The sequence below is a fragment of the Sitodiplosis mosellana genome, unplaced genomic scaffold, assembly GCF_009176505.1.
Source record: "Sitodiplosis mosellana isolate CC-2019 unplaced genomic scaffold, AAFC_SMos_1.0 Smas_scaffold_6181, whole genome shotgun sequence".
Lineage (NCBI taxonomy): Eukaryota > Metazoa > Arthropoda > Insecta > Diptera > Cecidomyiidae > Sitodiplosis > Sitodiplosis mosellana.
In genome coordinates, this window is record NW_022601422.1 from 3791371 (window position 1) to 3817495 (window position 26125).

General features: G+C 37.8%; 1 protein-coding gene across 26 annotated transcripts; it reads left to right on the forward strand.

Moving 5' to 3' along the window:
- The first annotated feature begins 460 nt into the window (after positions 1 to 460).
- LOC129576150 (serine/threonine-protein kinase WNK1) lies at positions 461 to 25795 on the forward strand. 26 transcript variants are annotated; one of them, XM_055460759.1, is made up of 26 exons: positions 461 to 996; positions 10070 to 11669; positions 11838 to 12073; positions 12259 to 12322; positions 12447 to 12609; positions 12741 to 13196; positions 13348 to 13624; positions 13755 to 15866; positions 15996 to 17191; positions 17310 to 17453; positions 18031 to 18093; positions 19540 to 19637; positions 19735 to 19855; positions 19940 to 20100; positions 20234 to 21249; positions 21323 to 21377; positions 21524 to 21638; positions 21813 to 21966; positions 22050 to 22181; positions 22364 to 22455; positions 22621 to 23061; positions 23175 to 23713; positions 23783 to 23880; positions 23947 to 24065; positions 24171 to 24330; positions 24521 to 25795. In XM_055460759.1, the coding sequence occupies exons 2-26, from the start codon at positions 11599 to 11601 to the stop codon at positions 24550 to 24552; spliced, it is 8115 nt and encodes a 2704-aa protein (XP_055316734.1). In that variant the 5' UTR covers positions 461 to 996; positions 10070 to 11598; the 3' UTR covers positions 24553 to 25795. The 26 variants fall into 26 exon arrangements, with proteins under 26 accessions (XP_055316734.1, XP_055316737.1, XP_055316738.1 ...); XM_055460762.1 differs by having other exon boundaries at positions 491 to 996; positions 23181 to 23713; XM_055460763.1 differs by having other exon boundaries at positions 491 to 996; positions 23187 to 23713.
- Positions 25796 to 26125: the final 330 nt, after the last annotated feature.

A 26125-nucleotide genomic window follows, 5' to 3' on the forward strand; every position in this document is an offset into this window, starting at 1 on the left:
AGAGATTCTTTTTTCCCCATCCTATTCTGATGATGATACGCGCTCTTTCTTTCTCCTCTTGCAATGCGCCATTCGAATGCACTTGAGATTTATTCAGCGTGATTCAATTGCCCGACCCGTTCGGCCACACCGAACCGAAACAAGAACGCATTTTTTTTCAATTCATTCAATCCGTTGTATCGGTTTCAATTCAAATTGCGTATGATTTGTGCTATAAAAAACAGTTTATTTAAAATATCTTCTTCTAATTTGAAGTGCAATTGAAGAGATAAGGCGATTTTTTTTTTCATATGCCTCATCGGTGCATCTAGTCTTGACACATTCCAGTAACATCGCAGTTGCAAATCTGTGCGAATTTTGAAAGTTGATGTTTTCTGCGCCTCTCGCATTATTCCATGCTTGCCAACCGAAGAGGCGGCATTTTCGTGTGTGTATGTATGTGTGTGTGTGTGTGTGTGTGTGTGCACGACATTTGACGGCTCGATAGTACGAAATAGACAATGAACGATGTACGTGTATAGAGCCATGTGCCAATGTACCACTCGTTCATCCTTGTCAAACGCATACGTATCGAACATCATATAGGTATTGTCATACTCCTTACACTCGCACACATTCATTCGTTTTGCGTTGTTTCAATCCACACATATACATATGCACAATGTGTACGCTGCAGACGGGAGTAAAAAATCCAAACTCTCACGTTATACACACGTGTTTCACGCAAACACGATGCACGCGTGCAGGCTCAATTGGTTCGTGCATATAGAAGAAGAAGCAAGAAAAAAAAAAACAAAAAAAATTTCTCTGTCTCTCTATATGTGTGTATCATATCGTCAGTGCTACGACTATATATGACAGATCAGTGCATGAGCTAAAGGAAAAGCTCTCGAAACACACATAAATCGATCGAACCGAGTCACAGTGAGCGAAATCAAGAAGAACAAAACTCAAAACAAATCAGCAACAACGTCAAAACCAAGCGACACAAACAAGGTACAGACCCCAAAAGAATATCTATAATTTTTATACATATTTTATTGTGATTCATTCATCGATATTGATATAGCAGAAAAAAAAAGAAATAAAATAGAAACGTCTAGCGAAAAAAAAGTATTAGCCAAAAATCAAAAATCGAATGACAGAGTGAAGAAGAAGAAGAAGAAGGGAAAAAAATGAAACGAAAAGGCATTATTATTATTTGATATACAATTATTTTTTTTCGTGTGTGGTGTGTGAAATAAACAAAAACAGGGCAAAAATGAATTGAAAATGAAGCAAATGAAAGAAAGAAGAGAGCGAAAAAAAGAGTAGCAGCAGCGACGACGACGACGTTTTAAACGACAACGACAACGACAACCAATGAAATAACAATAACAATTTATTTCTGATTCAGTGAGTGTTTGTGTTTTTGATTGTTTGAGTGTACGGCGGACAATTGTTTCTGCCTCGATCGAGCAGAAGAAAAAAAAGTGTTTAGTGTCGAAAAATCAAGAAAAAAAAAAAGACAGTCGAAGAAAATCGGCGACACAGTCAGTCAACTAAAACTTCAAAACGCGGAAAACACTCCGAAATTGGCCAATTTAGTTGTTCTGTTTTTTTTTTCTGTACTGTGCTACTCTTCTTTCATTTCGTTCTGATTCGCGAATGAATCATACACAGCATCAGACATAGAGCTAAACAAAATAGCATAAATTTTTTTTTTAATATTTCGGTTGGTTGGAATTGATCCTGTGCTATTTATTTAATTGTTGTTTTTTTTTTTGAAGTGTCGATGAATAATCGAAAATCGATGAGTGAGAGAAAGAGAGCAATGGGGAAAAATATTTTTGATTCGTGTTAAGAGAAATATATGGTGAAGTATATGTGTGTGATTGTGCTAAGCACAGCGATATCATTGAACTATATTTAATACAAAAGAGAGAGAAAAATATTGATATATACGATACGTAATAAGCCAAAGCAAACGAAAAGAAAAGAAGACGAAGAAGAAGAAGAAGAAGGAAAAAAACGTCAAGCAGCGAAAACGCCTGACCTACCCACAACAACGCAACCAAAGTGAAAATCAATTTCGGATTCTCTTTCTCCTGCCTGTGTATGTGCCTCTCTCTCTCTGGCTCTGTGTCGTATGTACATACGTACATGTACGACGAGTATGTTTGTGTATAAATGTTTTGTGTATGTGCTGTGTGTGTCGGTATCGCACTTTCTTGCAATTGCCATGGCATTCCCGTTTTTCTGCACGGGATGACATCGAGATAATCTGGCGCACACACACACACATCGTAAAAAGTGTTGCGAACGTAAAAAAAAAAACTGTAGTTTATTCGAGTCCACTTGTCGAACGTACCTTTTCAATGGAAATGTTCTAATGAGAGGAAACCAAACTAATGATTCGAGAGAATCAAAATAGAGGCGAAATATTTTCGCATCCACATACACATACACACACACACACATGTGCACGCATACAAATGCCCAGCTGATATAGGATACAACAAGAAATTACCGAATTTTTTTTTCTTTCTTCGTTTTTCTGCACGCAACACGAATTATTTCATGAACCCATTTCATTTCGTTGTTTTTGTTATTGTTGGGCCAAAAACCAAATAGTTGCAGTGCTAAAGTCACAAAGTGCTGAATAAAATCGATTCCGAGTGTTTGATATCGATTTATGAGTCGATAGTGTATGTGTCTTTCATGTGTGTGTGTGTGTGTGTTCGCATGTGTATATCATTATTGCAATCTTTGAAAACTTGCGATTTTCGTGTTTCACCGTTGTCGAAAGCGAAATTTTATAATCGTATTACACTCATCGAGTTGATTACAATCGTTTGGTAATCGATGAATGAAACATTTAGCATTATTTTTCATAAATAATTTACGGCTAAAGATGACAATTATAGAGGTTAATTGGCCGATACGCACACATTAGAATTTTATCGAATTGTGTCTGCTTAGGTCAAGCTTAGCATTTCTGCAGTATTTATTTCGTTGTTGCTATTGGCTGCAATCAATCGACTGTGTTCTGGAACATTCGATTCTGTTGCAATTTTGACATCGCTTCGAAACTGACTGAGGATAATTAATTTTTTTCTTCATTCCATATTTGCGAATTCGAATTTTGGTAAAGAAAAAAAAAAATTCCCGCTCAATTTTGATATGAAAAATGTTTTTTTTTTTTTTTTTTGATGAAATCTAAACGAACGAATGTTAATCTCGCGCTACTGCAACCATTACAATAGCAAATGTATTGTGTTATGCATGTCTGTGGTTTCGTTCGCTCGACTCGAATATTTTTCATTCTGACGCTCCGTATAATTCGCAAGGCGACGAATGAACACGTTTTGTGTTAAATACAAACTGGAACGCATATACTTTCGAGAGCCTCTCAACTGTCGAGTTCGATACTCACGACCGAGGGTAGCGACTGCAAGTTCGTACGTGTGCTCGCCTGGCAGCCGTATGGCTTTAGTATATCCGCTCTCCGTCCTGGGATTTACGTACAAGTGTACGGCGCGTAGACGAGAAAAAATTCGTTTTTTTTTCTTTCAATTCTTCTACAAAAATACATACGGATCGGGGTGTTGAGCAAATGTTTTGCATGTTCTAAAAGTGTTCGCGTGTGAGGTGCCCATCAAGTCGTCGTCGTCGTCGTCGTCGTCTCATTATTGCCAAAGTTTTTCGGTCTCGAGCATGCAACATGAGCACGAGCGAGCGGCTGACTCACATCAGCAACAGAGCCAGCCAATGCAAGAGCGCGCATTTAAAGTTTTGAGTGAGATAGAGAATATTATAGCAGACGGGTGCAAGTTCTATATTATAAGATCGAAGTCTCTAGTTTTTATTTTGCTTTTTCATGCATAGTCTAGTTTTTTTTTTCGCTTCGTATGACGAGTTATGTATGCTTTCGGTGGGTGGAGAGCTGGGTGGCGATGGCAACAGCAGCAACGACAGAATGCACAATAAAATGCCAACTCGAAATTATCGAAGCAAAGAATTAAAAAAAAAAAAAAAATAAAAGAGAGAAAAGGATTCGATTGTTCGAAGCCACGCACGCTTCCTTCATACACAGAGAAAACATTGCATTGCATTCGATTGTTTTCATAGCGGTCGCCCCGCTCACTCCATCTCATCTAGCCTTTTTCATTCGGTCAGAACACACACAAACACTACATCGGCTGATGTTGCTCGACTGTTTTGGTGTGTCATCTGTTATTAAAATCCATATTGCAAACACGAGCGCGCTGCTTGATGCAAATTTACATTTGATTAAAGACATTGCGACAGCAACAGAAACATCAGCAATGCGATGGAATATTTTTAAACAAAATAAACACGCTCAATAATTTTTTTTCTCTTCTTTCTTTTGAACCTGTACAGAACGGGATTGACTACCTTGGCTACTTGTCGACAACAAGTCCTTAAATGAAAATGTGCCAATTTTTACCTCTCATTTCCATTTTGCATTCCATTTTTTTCTTGCCACATTTCGTTCAGAAATGTTCATGTTTTTATGTCATCATCGATGTGCTCGACTAAAATCGTGCTTAAGCCGTAATCATATGAAAACAGAAGAAAGAACAGCAAGAAAAAGACGCCATAATTCGTGTCCAGCAACGTGCACTTGCACAGGATATTGCAATCGTGGACTTTGAAGAGAGAAAAAAAGTGATAGAAACACACAAACCTCGATTTTCCTTTTTCGAAACGTCATTCCAATCGGCAATATGTGTTTGGACGTTCCGTGTTTCAAGACAAACACCAAAGCTAGAGCATTACCAATGCAAGACAAGGAGGGAGAGAGAGAGAGAGCGAAAAAAACCCGAATGCATCGGGGTGGATATATCTTATCGCATGCATGAATACGAATGGAAAATGAAATTCAGATTTCGATGCACCAGATCTGGTTTTCGATTTCGGTAATCCATTTCTAGTCGGTTAGTTAGTTAGCTTCGTTGTTGGTAGTACCGACAGCGTTTTCCAATGTGATAGCGCTCCATTTCATATGCATGGTGCGTTGTTATTTTGTTTTTTCTTCTATCTCTCTTCATTCCGCTTGATGGATACTATTCTATTTGTTTGTCGGGTTTGTGTTTTATAATACTTCTTCTTTGCTTCGATTGTGTTTTTTTTCCTCCTTCGTAAAATTCATAATTGTTCAAAGTGAATCGGAATGCTTATTCTAGTTGATAGTGCATATGGAAAACATCGTTCAAGCCTAAACGGGCTTATTCATATTATGCATTTTTGCGTACAGTGTTGTTGTGTTTTTTTTCTCACTCTTTCTCTCGTCGATTGCTGTGCGCCTTCAATTTTACCTATTTGTTTTATTTATTGTCTTATTTCTTTCTTGTTGTTATTGTTTTTTTTTTCGGTGTGTCGTACATATATTTGTTTCTCTTTCTCGGTGTGTTTTTATTGAGTGTTTGAGAACGTATATGTGTGTGTGTGTGTGTGCTCGTATGATCGCGAGCATTCTTAGCTACTTTATGCAATGGTTTATGGTCGTAATAACAATGAATGTGGCAATGACAGCTTTGCTTCTCTACGTAAAAATGTTTATTTACTTAATTTGCCGTTCCAATTTTGGAGTCACATTGAAATCCAAAAAAAAAAACAACACAGACACACATACGCAGTGCGCGAGTGTTTGTTACGATCTAAATGCAATCTCGGCTTGACTCGCCACGATTGACATTTGTTTTGTTTCTTTTCTGGTCGATTCGATGGGTCGGTTTGGATCAACTTGGGAATTTTGTGCAACATCGCACGCCCTCCCCTCTCTGAATAAAATTCATTCGGGACACGCTCAACCATTCGGTTCGTAGCGCGTAAATTAATCACCTGTGTTAGTCATAATAAAAATAAAATTGCATTCGATAAAAACGTCAACGCGTCAACACACACACAATCAGCATTGATAATAAATTGTTTAGTCAAAGGCATTGCGTGCGTGTGCGCGCGCGCCTTCGCTCGTCTCGCTCCTGCCTTGTGCTCACTCATTGTGCAACACGAACTTATCAACAATATCATCGAACGAACAATATTGGCGACGGCCACGCGCGATCGCCCAACATATTTTCTCTCGCTCATGCTCCGCATTCAATTATATTTGACGCATTTGTGCGGCAGCCAAAGAATGTACAATTCCAATTAGAATTGATATTTCCGAAAGGGCAAACTATGTTCCTTATAAGAACGGAACGGTGTGCGAGAATAACTCATGGCCACTGAGGCGTCGCGGAACCAAATACACTCACACGTACTTCTTTTTTTTATTGGGGCGTATATTGATTTGCATCGCGATTCTCGACTAAATTGCGATGGAGATAGTTAAAACCATCCGTAATTGGAATGTTATAAAATAAATAATTTTGAATAGCGCACCAACACAAACACATACACATGCATACACACACAGTCGAAAGAACAGCAGAACGCAAAATTCTTCTTATCACATACCAACTAATTCGTAATCCAAACTCACTTGATACATATAAACATCGCAATCGTGTGTTCGCTCGAAATTTTACAATTTTTCCACATTCAAACACGGAGCAAACACATACGCTCTTTTTAACATTGCTCTCATTCAATTTCCATATTATTGTAATATCGAGCTAGTTCAGATATTTTTGTGTTTTTTTGTTGTTGTTGTCATTGTTATGACAAACCAAGTTAACTTCGGTAATTCGCTAAATTCAAACAAATTTTCTTGTATGTCGTCTCTCTCTGCCTATCTCTGTATGTGTCCCTCTTTCTTTGTGTGTGTATTTTTCTCCCTCTTTTTCGATCTTCGGAGAGACACATCTTCGGTGGAATAAAAAAAATGCGAAATTTTTCGTTGGAATTTGAATTTCAAACTTTCATTACTTTTTGTTTGTTTATTACGTTGACTTCCTAATTGCGCTAAACGCGTTTGTCTTAACTTTCATTCTGTCTCACAGCAACAACGATTGGTCTACTATTGCACACTTAAATATGTCTATATCATGGGTTTTTTTTCTGCCGCAAATGCGATGCCAAACATGCATCAAGCTTTAGAAGCAACCAGCTGATGTGCATTTTTCACGTGCTGCATTTTTCAAATTGTCAATTTCAAACGGTTGAACATGCGACACTTTAGAAAAGTTCATCGCATCATTAGCGATTGACCGACCGATGATCGAATGACAAGAGCAAAAAATCCGTGTGTGTGTGTGTCATTTGATTAGACTTATCGAACAGAAATAGATTTGAATGACAAAAAACTAACAAAAGAAAAAAAAGAGAAATTCCAAAAAAAAACAAACGGTAGTGATTGGACTGGTGTCATTCAGCTAATAAATGATTCATTTAAAATAAACGATGAATTAATGAGGCTGATGTAATAATAAGATGCAATTGACGGTGCATTTTTTTTTCTCTCTACTCTCATCACATACACACTTACGCATCATTCCCTCGAAATCTTATCATCGTGTTTTGTTTTTAAACCGATGAATTCAGGAAGTAATGTCGATGGTATATTTAGAAAGAAAAAAAACGGACGGTCGTCTGACTCTATTTTACATGAAAATAGCATCCAGATTTTAAATTAAAGAAAACAAACCATTCACACTATTCCGAATGGATTGCTTTGATGTTTTCGCATCGAAATCGGTGACATAATCGGTTTTGTCATGATTCACTAGCATGCACTGTGCTGCTGTGTGTCACATTCACACAGTGACAAGTGCCTTTAATCACCGAACAATTACTAATGCTACGATAATTCAATATAAATATGAATCAAGTTCTATTTTCATCTCTCGACCAAGCGACACACAGAGAGAGAGAGAGAAAAACTCAATTTGCCCGCATCGCAAGGCATTTAGAATTTAGTGCGTCCAGATTTTGATGTGACTCATTGTCAGCCACACACGCACATACAGCAATTGAACAATTCGGGTAATTCAATCGCTTTCCGACGACCAACTTATTTTGTATACACCACAAACACACTCAATCTCTCTCGAAATAATAGAAATGATGATAATAAATTGATTAAAATTTAACTAAAAGAGACAAAGAAGAAGAGGAAAAAAAGTTGTTGTCGGCGACAGTGATGATGTCGGCCAAGACAACCGACCGCATTGCAAATGAACACAAACTAATCATTGCTGGCTGCTCAATTGATTGAGATGATTTATTCAAATTGCGGGTTGATTGTACAAGTCCGTTGTCCGTTTACCGATTGCGATAACACGATGAACATCGATCGTTGTGCATTTCTCCAAGAGCGAGAAAGAAAGAGTGAAATACGCCGAGAAAGAGGGGAAGGTAGAGAAAAAAAAAATAGAAAGGAAGAGCGAGAAAGAGCGTAAAAAGGACAAAACACAGAGGGAAACAAAAAAGGAAAGAAATATTAAATTGCGAGTGACTAAAACATCAAGTATCATAAGACTAAACAATGGAAATTATGTGGTTTGAGAGATTGAGGCGCTTCGCAAATCCAATACACAATTATTCTAAAACCGTCAACGCTGAATTCGCTCTCATGACACGGTCTTCGTGTTTGGTGTGTGCGTTGTACTAATACATTTTTCCACTCTGTCACTTCCTCTCTCCTTCTTCGCTTGTTTCTGTTTCTGTTTCTGTTCCGCATGCTTCTCAACTGTCGCACATTTGATATGGGCAGGAATCGTTTTACGGATGCATGCGCCAATCGGCATAAAATGCATTTTCACGGTGCATATGCAAAACAGTGTTAAACTATGATATATATATATATATACAAAAACTGATGAAGAATTTCGAAATGAAGCCATAAATAATGAATATATGTGTGTGTGTGTTCACGCTTAAGACAGAGACACAAAGATGGACAGATTGAGTGTTAGAGAGACAGAGGAAAAGAAGCGAATGAGCGCGTGTATTACCGACTGCAAAAGAGAAACAATTAAATGATGAATTCGAGAAATTTGCTGTGTATTATTTTGCTGTGCGACAAATGTTTAAATAAGATTGTGTATGTGTGTATGTGTTTGCTTGTTGATCAGTTGGTGTTCCGTTTGTTTTTTTCTTCTCCCATTATTTCTCTCTGTTAGGCTGTTGTTGTTTTTTCGCTCTTTCGATAGAGTTTCATGTTCCTTCTTTCAATCCAGTCCCAATACAAAATACATATGGAAAAGCAAAGGCCTGTGAGTCTATTGATGCAATTATCAACCATGAGTTTTTTGTTGTTATTTTTGTATTCATTACTATTATAAAAATTGCCATTGGCTTTGGCTTAGGCGCGTCACTTGTCTCTGTCTATCGTAAGATAGCCTTTTCCTTTCTCTCTTGCTCACTGTCTTTCCTTCTCTCTCTCTTTCTCCGTCTCCCTCTCTCTCTTTCGAAATGTGCATGTTTTGATTCGACGACGACATGCACAACGCACGGCTCCATATTATAATAACAATATTCATTTTCACAACTTTGCTCGAATTTCAATGTAAGAATTCATTTTTTCAAGAAAACAGTTTCTTTTTGCTCCCCACAATCATTTTCAATAGATAAAATACGCACTTTCGGATATGAGTATCAATGAATAGCTAGTAGGGAACAGTTGTGTGAAACGCACTGATCAAAAAACCGGTAAGGATTCCTCTGTCGCTTCAATCGAAGCAACAAAAAAATAGAGAATAAAGAAACGAATCCCGAAAGAAGCAAAAAAACAGACTGCGAAAAAGGGAAAGAGAGAAAACATCGATACATTTGAATGTTCGAACAAAATGGCACAAAATTGAGCTATTAAGCGAAATTAAGATGTAATTTTATTTTGCTATGATTGTTATATGGAGAAGACCAATCGATTGCCCATCCAATTAACAATCACATTTGGAAATCGATCATTTCAATTACGGAGATCGTGCACAATCATGTGAATAGGCCTACCACCATATAAATAGAATATAAGTGAACTAACACAACGGTTTCTTTTCACATTTCTGCGTGATTTTTTTTTCTTTTCAAAGAAAAAAATTAAAAATTAACGAAAAAAACGAGTAAATTTTATTATTTTACAAGTGTTTTTTAACCGATTTTTCTTTAAATTATTTTATAGATTTCCATTGGCGTCCGTGCAAATGTTCGAACAACGAAATATGGTTGATTAATTTTGTGTTCGGTTATCAGGCTAAAAAAAAAAAACAAAATAAACAAAATTGAGAGAAAAAAAAAATGTACGCAGTGGCAAGTCATACGTATCAAGTGAAAACACTCATTTTGGAATCAAAAGCCGATACAAGTTCTTAGAAATTCGATCCACTCTTGCATTTAATCCACACAATTGATAGCTGTTCAAACGACGAAAAATCAAAGCAAAACCTCCAGAAAAAAAAAACGAAGAAGAAGGAGCAGCCTCACTCAGTGAATCAAAATTTGTCGGCTGAATCATGATAGTTTCGAACTTTTGAATACCATCCAAACCACAATCGAAACCGATTACGACCGCGTTTTCATCATAAATAAAATAAATCACATTCACACGCAAAACGAAGCAAAAGAAAAATATTATCATGATGAATAAAAAAAAAACCGATGATTCAATGAGGTTCAGCATTTTGTGATATGTAAACGTTTAAATAAATTTATCGTATATAGTTTAACATAAAGAAAAAATCAAGTGATAGCTGCTTAGCAAGAAATTGAAATAATCACACATAAAATACACAACATTAAATCGAAACCGAAACCGAGAGAAAGAAACAAAAAACAAAATAATATAAATTTAACATGCATACGACTAATCCAGGGTATTTGCGGTGCAGCAATCAAACGGGATGCCAGTGAGAGTTTGAAAGGATAGTTTCGCGTAGCGACACAAACAGCAACAAAAGCATTTTTGGTGGTGTAGCACCAGAAAGGAAGTCTAGCAGCTACGACAACGATTACTGCGTCAAAAGAACAACCAACATATAACTCATATAAACAACGGCAAGAATTTAATTAATTTTCATCATCGTCACATTTATATATGTACAATAATATATGCATATAAGATTGAATATGTGTGAGTGTGCGTCTTTGTGCGCGCGCGACACACACAGTGTTTATATACCATTGAATCAAATAGCAAATCTTAATGCACAAGTGAGATGCGGCGTGCGTGTGCACACAGCCGTTTAAAATGAGGACAATTTTCTATGGACAATTCTCATTTGAACTTTTAAAATATCAGAAGAAACACGTCGTTTAGTGTTCGTCCTGAAAACGCGTAAATCAACTGGCTGACCGCGTGAGAGAGAGAGAGAGAGAGAGAGAGAAACAAACACTCGCGGATGCGCTCATAGCCGTTTTATTTTTCCTTCTTTCCGTTCCGTTATTTACTTTTCTTTGTAAATTTTTTTTTTATTCACTGTTTTAATCATTTTCTTTCCGTCGAATTGTACTATTTTCTCGGTGTTTTATTTGTGTGAAAATTTAAGAAGAACTGTTTTTCGGTTTCAACATTTGCATCTCAATATATGCAGTTTTGAAATTGTGTTTCCGAATAAAAGAAATAAAAGAAAATTTTAAAAAATCAGTGCAGTGTGTATAAAGTGTGTGATTCAATAATCAGATTTCGGTGCAAATCAATCGGTAGCCGCAATAATGCGGCACAAACGAGTCACTAATAAAAAGCAATCAGTTAATCAACGTTTAGATAACAATAGCCATACAAGGTACGTACACAATCTTCGTTGATTTTCTTCGATTTTTTATTCGAGCTTCTTTCACTTCTCTTCATCTTTTTTCTATTACCGTTTTATCCAATAGTTCAAAACATACCGTTTTTTCAATCAAAAATTTCATTTCATAAATCTTTTCTTCCATTCGATACACATACACAGCCCACAACATCAAGAATCATTCGCAAAAAACTGCGATATTTGCAATGCAAAAACAGCCCGTGCCCAAGGAACACTCAAATCGGCGTCATCGCTTCAGACAAAAAATCTTACAAAAACTACCGTCGTCACTAATAATCCACGCGTAGACGAAGACTCAATTTTTATTAGCAACAATTGTTCCACTTCTCACCAAATTACTCTATCCTCATCAAAGTCACTCGAGTCGAGAGAAAAAGGTAATAACTGCAAAGTACTTAGCAAAAGTTTTCAAATTTTCGATGGAAATTCATAATTGATTAACGAATTGAGAGAAAAAGCAAGAAAAAAATTCGCATCGCAATCACAAATTGATTTATTGAAATTGCTTTTTTTTTAAATTGATTTTCAACTCACTTATTTCGTTTGTTCTGTGCAATTGCAGCAACTGCATCTCCATCTCCATCTGTCATAAAACACAATTCTGTATCGCGGCAACCGTTAAAAGGGTAAATGGAGTTTGTTTTTGATTTCAATTTTATGCTGTTGCTTCCGAAAGATTGGTTTGATTTGTGTGTGTGTGTGTGTGTGTGTGTACTAAATCCGAATTGTGTGCTTTGTTGTTATGTACAGAAGGGGCGAATTATCATCAGCGGGTGCGTCAGCAACGCAGCTAAATCATCTAAATCCACGTGAACGAAAGACTGGAACTGTTTGCGCACCGATTGCTGCACAATTGTCGAAAACAGCATCGAATGCCATACGTTCGAATTCAACACAGTTGAATCAACAACAGGTACAATTTATCTTCGCTCTTGATTTTCCTCCCATTTTTTTGCTTTGCATTTTGAAACACAGAAAAAAAAATATGCGCAAGACTTTTATCTTAAATTGGATTTCCCCCGTTTTATTTCATTTCACAACTAGCAACAAAATCAAAAATCTGTGAACACTTCTTCGAGTCATAATAACGCAGGTTCAGCTGAAAATCAGCAGCCACAAATTGGTGATAGTAATCATTTGCAAAATTTATCGAAAACGGGTTCATTTCTAAGTCATTTGGCCCGGGAATTGTCCGGTGGTCGTGGCAGCAGTAGCTCAACGGCTAGTGATTTACCTGCAATGAAATCAACCAGTCGAAATAATTCGAGCGGTAGCAATAGTAGTGGAGCGGCAGCGATATCGGCCGGAAAACAGCAACGTTTACGAAAACAACAGCAACAACAGCATAGCTGTAGCGAGGGCAGTGTTTGCGAGGAGGCTCGCGAAATCGACGACATTCAAAGCAATAAATCGATGGCTAACGAGCCTCCGGCGACAAAGACAGAGGCACCAACAACCAGCACAAACATTGAGACATCCGACGAAAACGATACGAAAATGGTAAGCGATATACCAAGATCCATATCATCGATGAAGGAAAACAAAAATACAAAAACAATACTTAAGAAGACATTAAAATTGGATCGGGAAAAAATGAATCACTTCAATTGAACAATAACACAAATTATTTACCTCTTTCTCTTTTTCACAGTCGAACGATGGGGTCTCAGATGTATCAACAGACTTAGCATTAAATAACGGTGGTGATAATGATAAAATAGTTTCCAGTGGCCGTGAATCGAGCGCTTGTAATGCAAATGAACATTTAATAGATGTGCATAAGTTAGATAAGAATGAACAGCAAATAGATAGTCAGTCAACGTCAGATCAAGTGAAGGAAGCGGCTGCGGTGATGATGGAGGCAACGACGCCGGCGGCTAGTTCAATGGCCGGAAATAAAGATGCAATAGGTGCAAAACTTTCAACAGGTAAAACTGAATGGTTTTAAGACTTTAACGACATTTACCTTGAAAAAAATGACAAAATGTACATTTGACCACGTCGATCGGTACAACATCCCTTGATTTCGCGACTAATTTTCTTCTCAACCCATTTCAGAATGTACGAGTACTGCGCTGCTGGAAGTAAGATCGCCGGATGAAACGCAGCGAAATAATATGCATCGACGTTTCATTCGCAAGAGTTTGGATGCCGCGACAAATAATTTATTTTATTCGAAAAATTTGTTCATCGATTCGGACACCATCGAAACGGAGTATCCACGTAATTTGGATGATAATATTGAATTGTTGAGCACAGAGACTGAAATATTAGAGGCGCAATTTATTCCATCGGATGATAAATTCCTGCAGTTCGATGTGGCATTTGGGCCGCAAGACGAGCATAAATTGGAACAGGAGCCAATCGGAACGGAAGATGATGAGGAACCGGTGGGTGTATCGCCGTGCGGTCGATTCTTCAAATATGACAAAGAGGTTGGCCGTGGCTCATTCAAGACTGTGTACCGTGGACTAGACACGCAAACTGGTGTTGCTGTCGCCTGGTGTGAGCTGCTCGACAAAAAGGTGAACAAAGCGGAGCGGCAACGGTTTCGCGAAGAGGCGGAAATGTTGAAAAAACTACAACATCCGAACATTGTACGATTTTACAATTACTGGGAGGTGGCCAATGGCAAAAAGAAGAATATCGTCTTGGTCACGGAGCTCATGTTGTCCGGCACCCTAAAATCGTATTTGCGACGCTTCAAAAAAATCACACCGAAAGTATTAAAATCATGGTGTCGGCAAATTTTAAAAGGTTTATACTTTTTACACACACGATCACCGTCTATCATTCATCGTGACTTGAAATGTGATAATATTTTCATAACCGGCACGACCGGTAGCATAAAAATCGGCGATTTGGGCTTGGCCACGCTAAAAAATCGTAGCTTTGCCAAATCCGTGATCGGCACACCGGAATTTATGGCCCCGGAAATGTACGAAGAAAGTTATGACGAAGCGGTCGATGTGTACGCCTTCGGTATGTGCATGTTGGAGATGGCCACCTCTGAGTATCCATACAATGAGTGCGCGGGTCCGGCTCAAATCTACAAAAAAGTGGTGTGTGGCATCAAACCGGTGAGCTTCGAAAAAATTGAAAACCCAGAAGTCAAAGATATTATCGATCGTTGTACGAAATTACGGAAAGAAGATCGACCCAGTTGCCTTGACCTATTGAACTCGGATTTCTTTTGCGAAGATTTGGGCATTAAACTTGAACCGATCACAAAGCAACAGTTTCTGCTGAGCACCGCGTGTAATAATATCGAATTTCGATTGCGGCTAATGGATCCAAAGAAGCGAACATCCAAGCACAAAGAAAACGAGGCCATTCAATTTGATTTTGATATCACGACTGATAATGCGGATGAGCTGGCGAGCGAGATGTTCAAATCGAATATTATCAATGAAGAAGATTCAAAAGCGGTGGCAAAATTGATCAAAGTACAAGTGGCTGCGTTGATCAAACAAAGGCGCGAATTGATGGCACAGAAACAGGTCGATGGCCAAAAACCGCATTTGAGATCGAAAGCGTTGCGTGCCCAGCAAATGTTGGCCTTTCAAAAGGCAGCCGAAATCAATGAAGAGGACGATGATGAAGAGGAGTCCGATGAAGTGGAAGAAGAGGATGATGAGTGCGAAGAGTACGGTTACATACCCGGTGAGATGATCAACGCAACGGACGTACTGGTATTGGGCAATAGACGTGCCAATATTCAGTCGAAGGATAGTGGCCTTGTGCAACAATCTAGTCTGGATGATGCAAGCATACCCACGGTTAGCTACGATCAAAACGTTCTGACCACAATCGTTTCAGAAATTGATAGCATTCCCAAAGAACATAATGATAACGCAATGCAACAAGTGCAATATGCAAATGTTGAAGCCGATTTGCACATTGCACGCAATGACACCGAATTTGTAGCGAATAACATACAGGTTGAAAATGAGAACCGAGTGATTGACGATTCGATTCGATCAAACCAAGTGCAGCAGCACCAGCAGCAGCAATCAGTGCCGGTGGAACAACAACCGATGCGCATAAATGTTGGATCGTCAACCGATATTAGTGCACACATTAACGCACAATCGATGGTTGCACAAGACAATCACCTCGGTCCACAGAATCTCGTGTCTCCAAATGAAGTTGTCATGCAAGTTGCACCAGGTAAGGAGTCATTTGTTTTGAATAGTTGAAATGTCTTCGGAGGACAATAAGATACAACAGAACATTCATTGAAATGAAAAAAAGTTTAGTCAGAAGTTTATTTTAAAAAATCATGTCTTTTTTCCATAGGTCAAATAAATACAACGCCTGAAGTGTGGAGCCAACAGCAAATTCAGCAACAGATTCAACAACAACAACAACAACAGATTCAGCAGCAACAACAAAAAATACAGCAGCAACAGCAACAAATTCAACAGCAGCAACAGCAAATCCAACAGCAACAAATCCAACAGCAACAAATTCAGCAGCAACAACAGCAACAAATTCAACAGCAGCAGCAGCAGCAGCAACAGCAACAGCAACAGCAACAAATTCAACAGCAGCAGCAACAGCCACCACCACAGCAAATGCATCAGCAGCTTAATGAAGTTCATGACTCGAATGTTCTAAACTATCAAACGCAAGCCGATCATGGTGCAATGTTAACTGAGCACGTGTCCACCGGTGTTCCAGTGATGTATGACATCAATGCCAGTGCGGTGCCAGGATCAAATGTGACAGTGAATCAAACAACCGATCAAAATGCCCTTGATATCGAAGCACAGGCCATAAACATTATCCCTGACACGTCATCGACTGGTGCGCAACAAGAGCTAGTCCAAGCTTTGCATACAATCACCCAATCATCCACTTCCAATGAGCAAAACATATTACAATCGCATGCACCTGCACCTGTCGTTTCGGCGCCAGCGCCATCAGCTGTCAGTTATCCAGCCACGGCTCAGGCTCAGGTGGTCAATCAACCGACAGCAGGATTAGTGCCTCAACCAATTCCACAGCCAACCTCTCAAACAATTCAACCTCAATCGAGTCAAGTAGTGTCAACATCAGTGGCATCACAAACCACCAATTTAATAACGCAACCAGCGATTGTTTCTCAGCCGATACAAAATGCGCAACCGATTTTGCAATCCGTTCAAAGTCAACCAATTCCACAACCTCAACAACCACAATCACAGCCTCAAATGGCGATGTCACAGCAACAGCCATCGGAGCAAGACCAATCACAACAGCAGCCACAATCGCAAGCGCCAGTCGCGAATAGCGGTAGCAATACGAATGTCGCGCCAAGCACAAAATCGTCCCAAAGTGGCGAAAGCAAAACCCGACGATCGAACAAATCATCGGAGCGTATACCGAAACTAGTGATATTGAGCGTTCAAAATGGGACACTGGTCGATTGTTCCATGGAGAGCAAACTGAAAACCATTAAATTCAAATTTGATATTAGCGATGTGAATCCAATTGATGTAGCAAATGATTTGGTGAGTAGCAAACGGCAATTCAGTTTCATTAAACCGTTGAAATTTGCCTCAACAAGAAACCCATTCGAAACGGAATTGTTTTTAAAAAAAAAACATTGGAAAATTCGCATCATTGCAGATATCAAAGGAATTGCTATCAGCGAGCCAAAGAAATGTGTTTGCCGATATGGTGAAGGATATCGTGAGGCAACTCAAATTGAATCCAAACCAAATACCCGTGCCGCAGACAACTCACCGCCGAACTGGAAGTGGTCTCGAAAAGGTTTGTGCAATGCATTCGTGTCGTTTGACCGAAATTCTTGTTCTCTTGATTTTGTTTCTGTTCTTTCTTCTTTTTTTTTTGTTTGAAACTATATAAATATCGATATTGTGATATCACTCGCCCATCTGATTCCATCATAATCTAATTCTAATTACTAAAACGCACCAAAGACAAACCATATACACATCATTTTTATTCATTAGATTCTGATTAGATTTCATACCAAAAGATATCAAACACACAAACACTCATACAAATTTCATTTGAAATCTACGGTGTTACGATCCTGTGGTTCGAAACAAGGGGGCGATCGTTGACATTCCACCGTATTGATTATGATTTCAAGTTTGAATCTCTCGAATCCAATATTTTATTTTTTTTTTTGTTTTGCCTTCATCATTGTTTTTTGTTTTCCTTTTTCATCCATTGATATAACTCTTAACAATCTCTTTTCAACTCCAAATGTAATCTAAAACATAAAAAACTATTCTTAACTTGCACGCATTCAATACATTTCACTCGTAAATGACAAACAAACAAACAAATCCAATTACTTCTGCCGGAATCAATCATCTAGGTGAGACACGCGTCTCTAACGAGACAGCGAACAGCTTTTCGAACGCATCAAAGACATCGATCAGTAAGTTTCTCCCTCAATCAACTCACGCATTTTCACACTTACTCATTTAAAATTGTTGTTATTGTTGTTGTTTTATTTTTCTACCCTCAAGACGATCAATCACCATTTGTTGTTTTCTCCATTTTTTGTTTGTTGTTGTCGTTTTATCGTTGTTGTTGTTGTTTTTGTTGTTGTATGGTTTTTTTCATTTGTGTATTTAAATGTCAGTTTTTTTTTTATCTTTTTTCGTTTGTTGATCCGTTATTGTATTGCAAATGGATGGATTTTTTTCTCTCTAATTTTTCGGTTCGTTTGAAACAATTGAAAATAGAAAAGTTAAAGGTCTTGATGACAGTGGCAGTCATCTGCAGGTACTAAAGTAATAAAACATTCCCATTATGAGTATGCTCATAATTTACGTAAATTTATGAACCGCAGACACATTTATTCGTGTAGCTTTCGAATAATTGTGGTGCCACAAGAAACAAAATACAAAAAAAAAAATACACAAAAACACATTCAACATTATGGTTTACGACTAGAATTTCCAATGTGACCTTGTGTATTCAATTATTTTAGTCTACCTGCAACTAGACACCAGCCGCATAAATGGGACGATTCTTTCATTTATCTGCACTTTAGCTAGAGTAAAAGTTAAAAATCATGCTCATCGTGAGTATTAAAGTCAAATTGGAACGTTGACTTTTTGAACTGAAAGAATAAAGAATGAAGAACTTCTTCAGATGGAGAGTTCCAATTGAAATGTTCTCAGCGATGCACGTCACCAGTTAATCGGCTGGTACACAGTACATTTGACCAGTTTCGACTTCGGTCAAACTTCCGTTGTTGCGAATATGCATCAAAGCATACTGTGACTCGTGTATATGGTTAACCAGTTACAACGTGTGTGCACAGCACGCGAACTGAGACGAAGCACCACTTCGTGAGAATACTTCGCAACAGCAGATGTTTGACCGAAGTCGCAACTGGTCAAATGTACTGTGTACCAGCCGATTAAGTGGTGACGTGCATCGCTGAGTTTGGAAATTTTCTATTCCATTCTTACTTTAAAACGTTTCCATTTTCCATACCATTGTATATGATTGTTGTCAACACTTTCGATCCAAAGTTCTCTCTTATTTGTTGATAGAGTCTAGAATATCATCTATACATCCAAAATGTCAAGCAATGTATTCATACACCTGATTGATGATTTTAATGTTGAATCATTTCCATTTGCATTCTCTGGGAAAATCGTTTCCATTTGCCAACAAACGATAATTTTCGTTATGAATTGAACTAGATTTATGATTGATTTTTGTATGCTTTCTTTATATATATGTATAAATATTGAATTATGCACAATTTAAGCATTTCCATGCATCTGAAAGAAGATGCACATTGAGTTTAGTGAGCATAATACCGATTTTGTTCAATGTTTTAATCTTTGAATTGATCAATTTACAGAAGGATGAAACTTCGTCGTTATCGAAAATGTTCGATCCAACCATTTACAGTATGCAACCGCTACAAGGTGTTCAAAATACCTCACAGAGTCCAAACAGGTATGCAACATAATCATTTTGAGTCGAATTAAATGGAATAGTTTGCCAACCAACTTATTGTTGAAGAATTGAATTCAATGGAATTTTCTCTTTTCAGCACGAATAATAACAATAACAATAATATAATCAACAATAATAACAACAATGACGTTGTGTCTGACACAATTAAGCATTTTCCCGATGATGTGAACAATGCACTTGTTGGAACACCGCAATCTGTAAGTTTATCATTCACTTTTGTTCGATAGCAATTTTTATGACAACAAATTCGATTGAAAAAATAAATATTTGTGTTGCCTTAGATAAACCATTCCGAGCATCAGCAAATGGCTGGACACGAGCTATCACGCAAAACAAGCACCGCCTCTGAATGTACGACAATGTCTGATTATACTCCAGAGAATACAATTTCGTCGTCAACGACATCATCGCCGCCGACCATTTCAATGTTCCAACATATTAGGTACATTTCAATTGGAACATATTTTTGCCAACAACTGTTCAAACTCATTCTCGAAATGAGAATGTTTCGAGAAAAAAAAAATGAGAATGAAACCGTATTCAATGATCGTCCTTTTTTTTCGTCTCATTTTCAGTGATATACCAAGTTCGTTTGAAGCGCAAAATACGACTCAATTCAATGCTAATGATGCCAAAGAATCAATGACGCTTGCACCTAATTCGACACTAGACCAAATGCCAAAGGAAGTTGCCCAAGTGCTTGACGCTTCCGAAAATGTTTTCGTTCCGCTTCAATTGGCTCCCGACCAACCGACGCCCGTACAAAAAGCCGGTTTGCCTGATGGTGGCAGTGGTGATTTGGTTGCAGACAATACTGCATCGATACCACATCAAGCACCGGTGACCGTTGTGGCCGTAGAAAGTACACCGTCTATAGTAGCGACAGAGCCACAAAAGGATTTGGAAGCCGCTTCGCCGACAAAAGCTCAACCCGTTCGAAAAATATCACGTTTCTTAGTTAGCCCCGCAATATTAACGGTAACAAATGAAAAGAGTACTTGCATTGAAGAGCCAATGAAATCGCCGCCGCCTCCAATAAGCCAGGCGCCGAACGTTGCGAATGTTTTACAAGGTGATATACATCAAATTCCATCACAAAATCAAGTACCACAGCTGATCCCAAGTGATGAACAGCTGCGAACGCAACAACAACAACAACAGCAGCAGCAGCAGCAGCAATTACAACCGCCACCGGCTGATGTCACTCAAACGATCGTTGACTTGACCGAACAGGTGATCGTCACGAATTCCGGCGGCCAACAATTTATGAATGCGTCGAATGTGCTAAATGTGCCCACGCAACTCAGCGGAAAAATTGCCGAATTCATTTCGGCTGTACAGCCGGAAGGCGCACCATTTATCAATCCAACCGATATTATTTCGCAATCGAATGCAATGGAAACCAAAGAATTCATTCAGCAACAATTGAAGAAACCACTTGGACCGGATCACATCAATACATTGGAGCAATTGAAAATTGAATTGGAGAACATTACGCACGTGCATATGATGACCAAATTCTTAGCGGAAAATGAGGGAAGCTCATCTCAACTGTCACCCGAGATGGGTGGAAATCAACTTATTGGTGAAGGTATATTCATTAAAAAGTTGCAATTTTCATTCAGATTGTAATGACGGTCCATTTTTCGTTTCGTCTTCAACAGATCAAATGAACATAGTCAACTATATTCCAGGCAACGCGGAAAATCCACAAGATATGTAAGTATTTCAATGAACATTTTGTCGTATATCAAAAAGAGTAAAATTCAGTACAAACATGAAGATAGATTTATTTTTTTAAAAGAACAAATCAATGAGAAACATTCACTAATAAATGTAAACTGTTTTCATTCGGAATATTGCAGCATGCAAGGCGGCTTTGTGAATCAAGCGATGCACATGGATATGTACAATGGGAACAATATGCAACCGAATTATATTGACTCCAATCAGTATATCGACTCTAATCAAGTGATTCAGGTACAAGAATAACTGGAAATATCTTTGCAATTGATTTGAACCGAACTGTAAAAATAATTTGAAAATCAAGGAAGCACTCTATCAATTCTGAACTAATCCGTTGATTCTGTTAAATGGTTTATCAATCAATTACACGAAAATCATTCAAATTTCATCATTTTTCCCATACAATAGCAATCACATCAACAACACCAGCATCAGTATTCAGCGCCCGATAGTGTGGCTACTTCAACTATTACATCGCCACCAGAATATAATCAGCAAGTAGTGAACTCACCGACATTGAATTTACAACCATTGGATTTGATTTCAGCCTTGCAACCAGCACGTAAGTTTTTGTTTGGAATCAAAATAACGAAGAGCCCATTTTTTTTTTACTTTTTGATATTAAATGCGGGTTAATATTTGCAGAACAAGCCAATCAACAAATGATTCATCACCAAATGATGTCGCATCAACCGAATTCCGGCCAGCAAAATACATCGGTCGTTTCGACTCCAACGGGCGAATACATGCCACAGCCGTTCCAGAACATCGAAACAGGTACAAACAGTTTTTCTTCAGCTTAGTTGGATTGAATTGAAGATTAATGGAATGATAAGGAAGAGAAGAAAAGGAAAAAGACGGGGTGGGGGGGGAGAAAGACAGCATTGCTAAATAAATAGGAAATAAATGGAAATCCAATCGAATACTAAAAAAAAAACTTTCTATTAATTCAATTGCAGAAATTCAGCAAATGACAAATATTGTTCAGCAACCATTGTCTCAGCAGACCGGTAATCTGACATATTCAGATGCCGTAAAGCTTCCGAATCAAGTGAGTACAATTTTCTAAGCTAATTTCGTCTTTCAGTAGAAGATATAAGTTTAAATTTAAATAGGTCACTTGGGTCACTTTCATTTAGCAATACGTTGTTTCGATATCCAGTTTAAGTGCATTGACATAGCAATTCCATTCATTGAATCGATTTGTAATTCACAGGAGCCAACAGGTAATTTGCAACATCAAGGCGGTCATCATATGAATCAATGGCAAGAGCCTCAGGAAAATATGACTGAAATACCGAACCAAACGAGCACAATTCCAAATCAAACGATGCCAATGGCAAATGCAGTCATTGCACCGCACAGTGATATGGATATGATGGCAAATGCCAATGTAAATCAAGTCATTACGAGGAGCGAACCGGAACGAGTTCCGGAACCAAATCCACCACAAGTGCGGAAAATTTCACGGTTCCAAGTATCGCATGTGAAAGAAGAGGATAAATCCGTGACACTACCGAACATCATTCATGGAGCCGATGTGCTGTTAGAAAATTGTTCGGCCGAACAACCAAAACAAGTGCAAGTTGTACACGATATGGGTGCACATAACATTCAGTCACCGATCGATAATTCGCCCGATAAAATTGAGTCAATGGTAGGTTGAACTTGAAATTATTTTTATTTTTCTAACTCGATTATGGCGATTTGTTCTAAAAACGCGCTCAAAATTATTTTCCTTTTAAAAATCGATTTTGGTTTCAATTGCAGCAACAGCAACAGCAACAGCAACAGCAACAGCAACAGCAACAACAACAGCAACAGCAACAGCAACAGCAACAGAAACAACAACAGCAACACCAACAGCAACAGCAACAACAACAACAACAGCAACAGCAACAGCAACAGCAACAACAACAAGTGCTGCCCCACCATCAAATGGCCAATCAAATGCCATCTGAAGTGCCGATGCAACAAATGCAACAGCAATTCAATCAAGCGCCAGTTTCACATGAGCAATCTGTCATGCAATCGCAAAATTATGCGTCGACACAGCCGATTCAGTCCCAAATTCAACAAGCGCCAGGGCAAAACTATCCAACAATGGATCAATCGCACATAATGAATCAACAAGTGATGCAACCGCCACCGCAGACGATGACATCAATGGCACCACAGACCACGATCACAATGCAGGCGCAAATGATTCCAACGCCACAGCCACAACCGGTCGTATCCCAACCAGCGCCCGTTCCATATGTTCCGGAACAAACGAACATGCAGCAACAACAACAACCACAACAAATCAGGTACTTTTTTCGAGAAATCTCGAGCAAAAATTTGAGGTTGGTTTTATTAATGCATATTTATTTATACAGTTACAACCAAAATCAAAGCCATACACTTCAACACAATATCGATACTACAGTTGGTATGATAGGGAATATGAGCTATCAGCCAGTTTCGCAACCACAAGGTAATTTATACACACTCATTCGTTGAGAGCAAATACTTATCTTAATTTTTTGGGGTTTTGCTTCAGTTTTACCCGTGGAAAAGCCATTATTCACACAAACACTACAGCCACCAGTGCCACAGCCATCAACTGTTTGTACGCCATCGGAAATGATGACCACAACAATACCTCAAAACGAAAAAACGGTAAAAATTCTTTTTAAAAGTCAAATTTAATACCAATCGATTTTCAAACTTACACAAATTCAAACGTTATTTTGCTCGACCTATTTTACAAAAAAAAAAAAAAAGGAAATTAAACACAATTTGGAAGTAACACGAAATATGTTGAGTACGATGCGTTTGGAGCCAACAAGTCGGCAACGATTGCAATTGTTGCTTCAGCGTCAGCACATTGAAGAGGAGGAATTACGATTGCGACACTTTATGGAATTGGAAAAGTTTAGAGAACGTAAGTGTGTGCGATACGCAATTTCAAATCCTTTGAACCAATTTTATGGTGAATTTTTGTGTTTTTTTTTTCTAATTAGATAAAAAAAATATCAAAATAAATTTTAAAAATTTTAATACAAAAGTAACTAAAATATTTGAAAGTAAATTCTGAACGCAATATCAATTTTTTCTTGTCTTCATTAAAACAGAAATTACGAGTGATGATCAAAAGACAAATTAGCAGCTAATTACATACGAAATGCCAGAGCCTGAAATGAGTGAACAGATGAGAAATCGCGATGAAGATTGTTGAAATGAAGAAATGTGAATGAAATTGGAGACTGCGGCGCTTCGAAATAGAGAGAGAGAAAAAACAGGAGAAAAACAAATGTGATGCGCAACTTGACCACTACACACCAGACCAAAACGATTGCTCAAAGCTCATAGATATAGTATTGAAGAAAAAAAAACAAGTATAAATCTAGAATAGAGTAAAATAAAATGGAAATCTAAGCTTCGGTAACCGCTGAACGGTATTAGCCTAAAAGTGAGAAAGGGAGAGAAACAATTATTTAAAATGCCATAACTGAGAGGAAATGTCGAACATGTCAACTCAAAATAAAACCGAACTCGAACGTAGATGTAAATGAATAAAAAATAAAGAAACAGCAACAAAAGCGCGATAATTGTGTAATAGGAATATGATTGAAGGAAGAGCCACAACATGCAGAGAAGGTTGTAAATTATATAGGTTTTGTGATCGCTGTTGCGATGTAAGGTTGCAGTCTTCCTTCTCTCAAAACAAAAACACTAGTGTGATTATATAAACAAATTGTCTTTTTTTTTGTAAAAAAAAAACGGAATTTGCCTATTAATTTTGATGGATGAAAAATATCGGTAATGCAGCAGCCAAACCAACAAACTACAAAATAAAATCAACAACACTATGTACCAAAATGAGATTTGTATTGCCTAAATTTTTTTTTTATTTTTCTGTGCAAACGAAGTTTTTTTTTTATTGCAAAATGTTAAGCAAGAAAAAGAAAACCCAATAGAATTTTATGATTTGATAATAATTGTTGAAGGAGAGAAAGAATTAAATGAAGAAATTGCTGAGAGAGAATGGATGTGAAAAAGTGATTGATATCGAATTTTGTTGAATTCCAATTCATAAAGGAACAAAAGAGAAAAAAAATTATGTGAAATATCTGTTAATCTGAGTTTTCTTTTTCTTGCTATTGTTTGTTTTACCACCGTTCACATCATCCAAGAAACACAGTACGTATGTTTAAAATGCATCATTAATACGTGACGTCGTCGTATCCGTGGGAAATGCAACAAATTGCGATTATATAGTCTATCTTTAAGAACGCTCCCTCAAAACAAAAGAAATACAATTGTAAAATGGAAAATACACACACATGTTTGCTTTAAATGTATAAAAAAACAAAAAACCTAATAAATCAAAAAAATACAAACTGCAATGAATTGCGTCGTGTTATCAAATGAAGAAGAGAGAAAATATGGGAGAAATGTCGTGATGAAAGCAAAGGCTGGGTGGGATGAGGCTCGTTACACACACACACACACACACACACACACGAACTCAGTATGGGTGACCCAGACATACACCCATCCACGCTTGTTGGATTCATTCACAAATGACGGTCGACAATAGAGGATTATTAGATGCAAACCCAAGGATTATTCATCGCATTACTTTTGACTAATTCACAATCACGACAAATGAAATGAAACAGTTTCATTGAATTCGAATTCAGAACACAGCAAATAAATATGTATGAAATGAACTA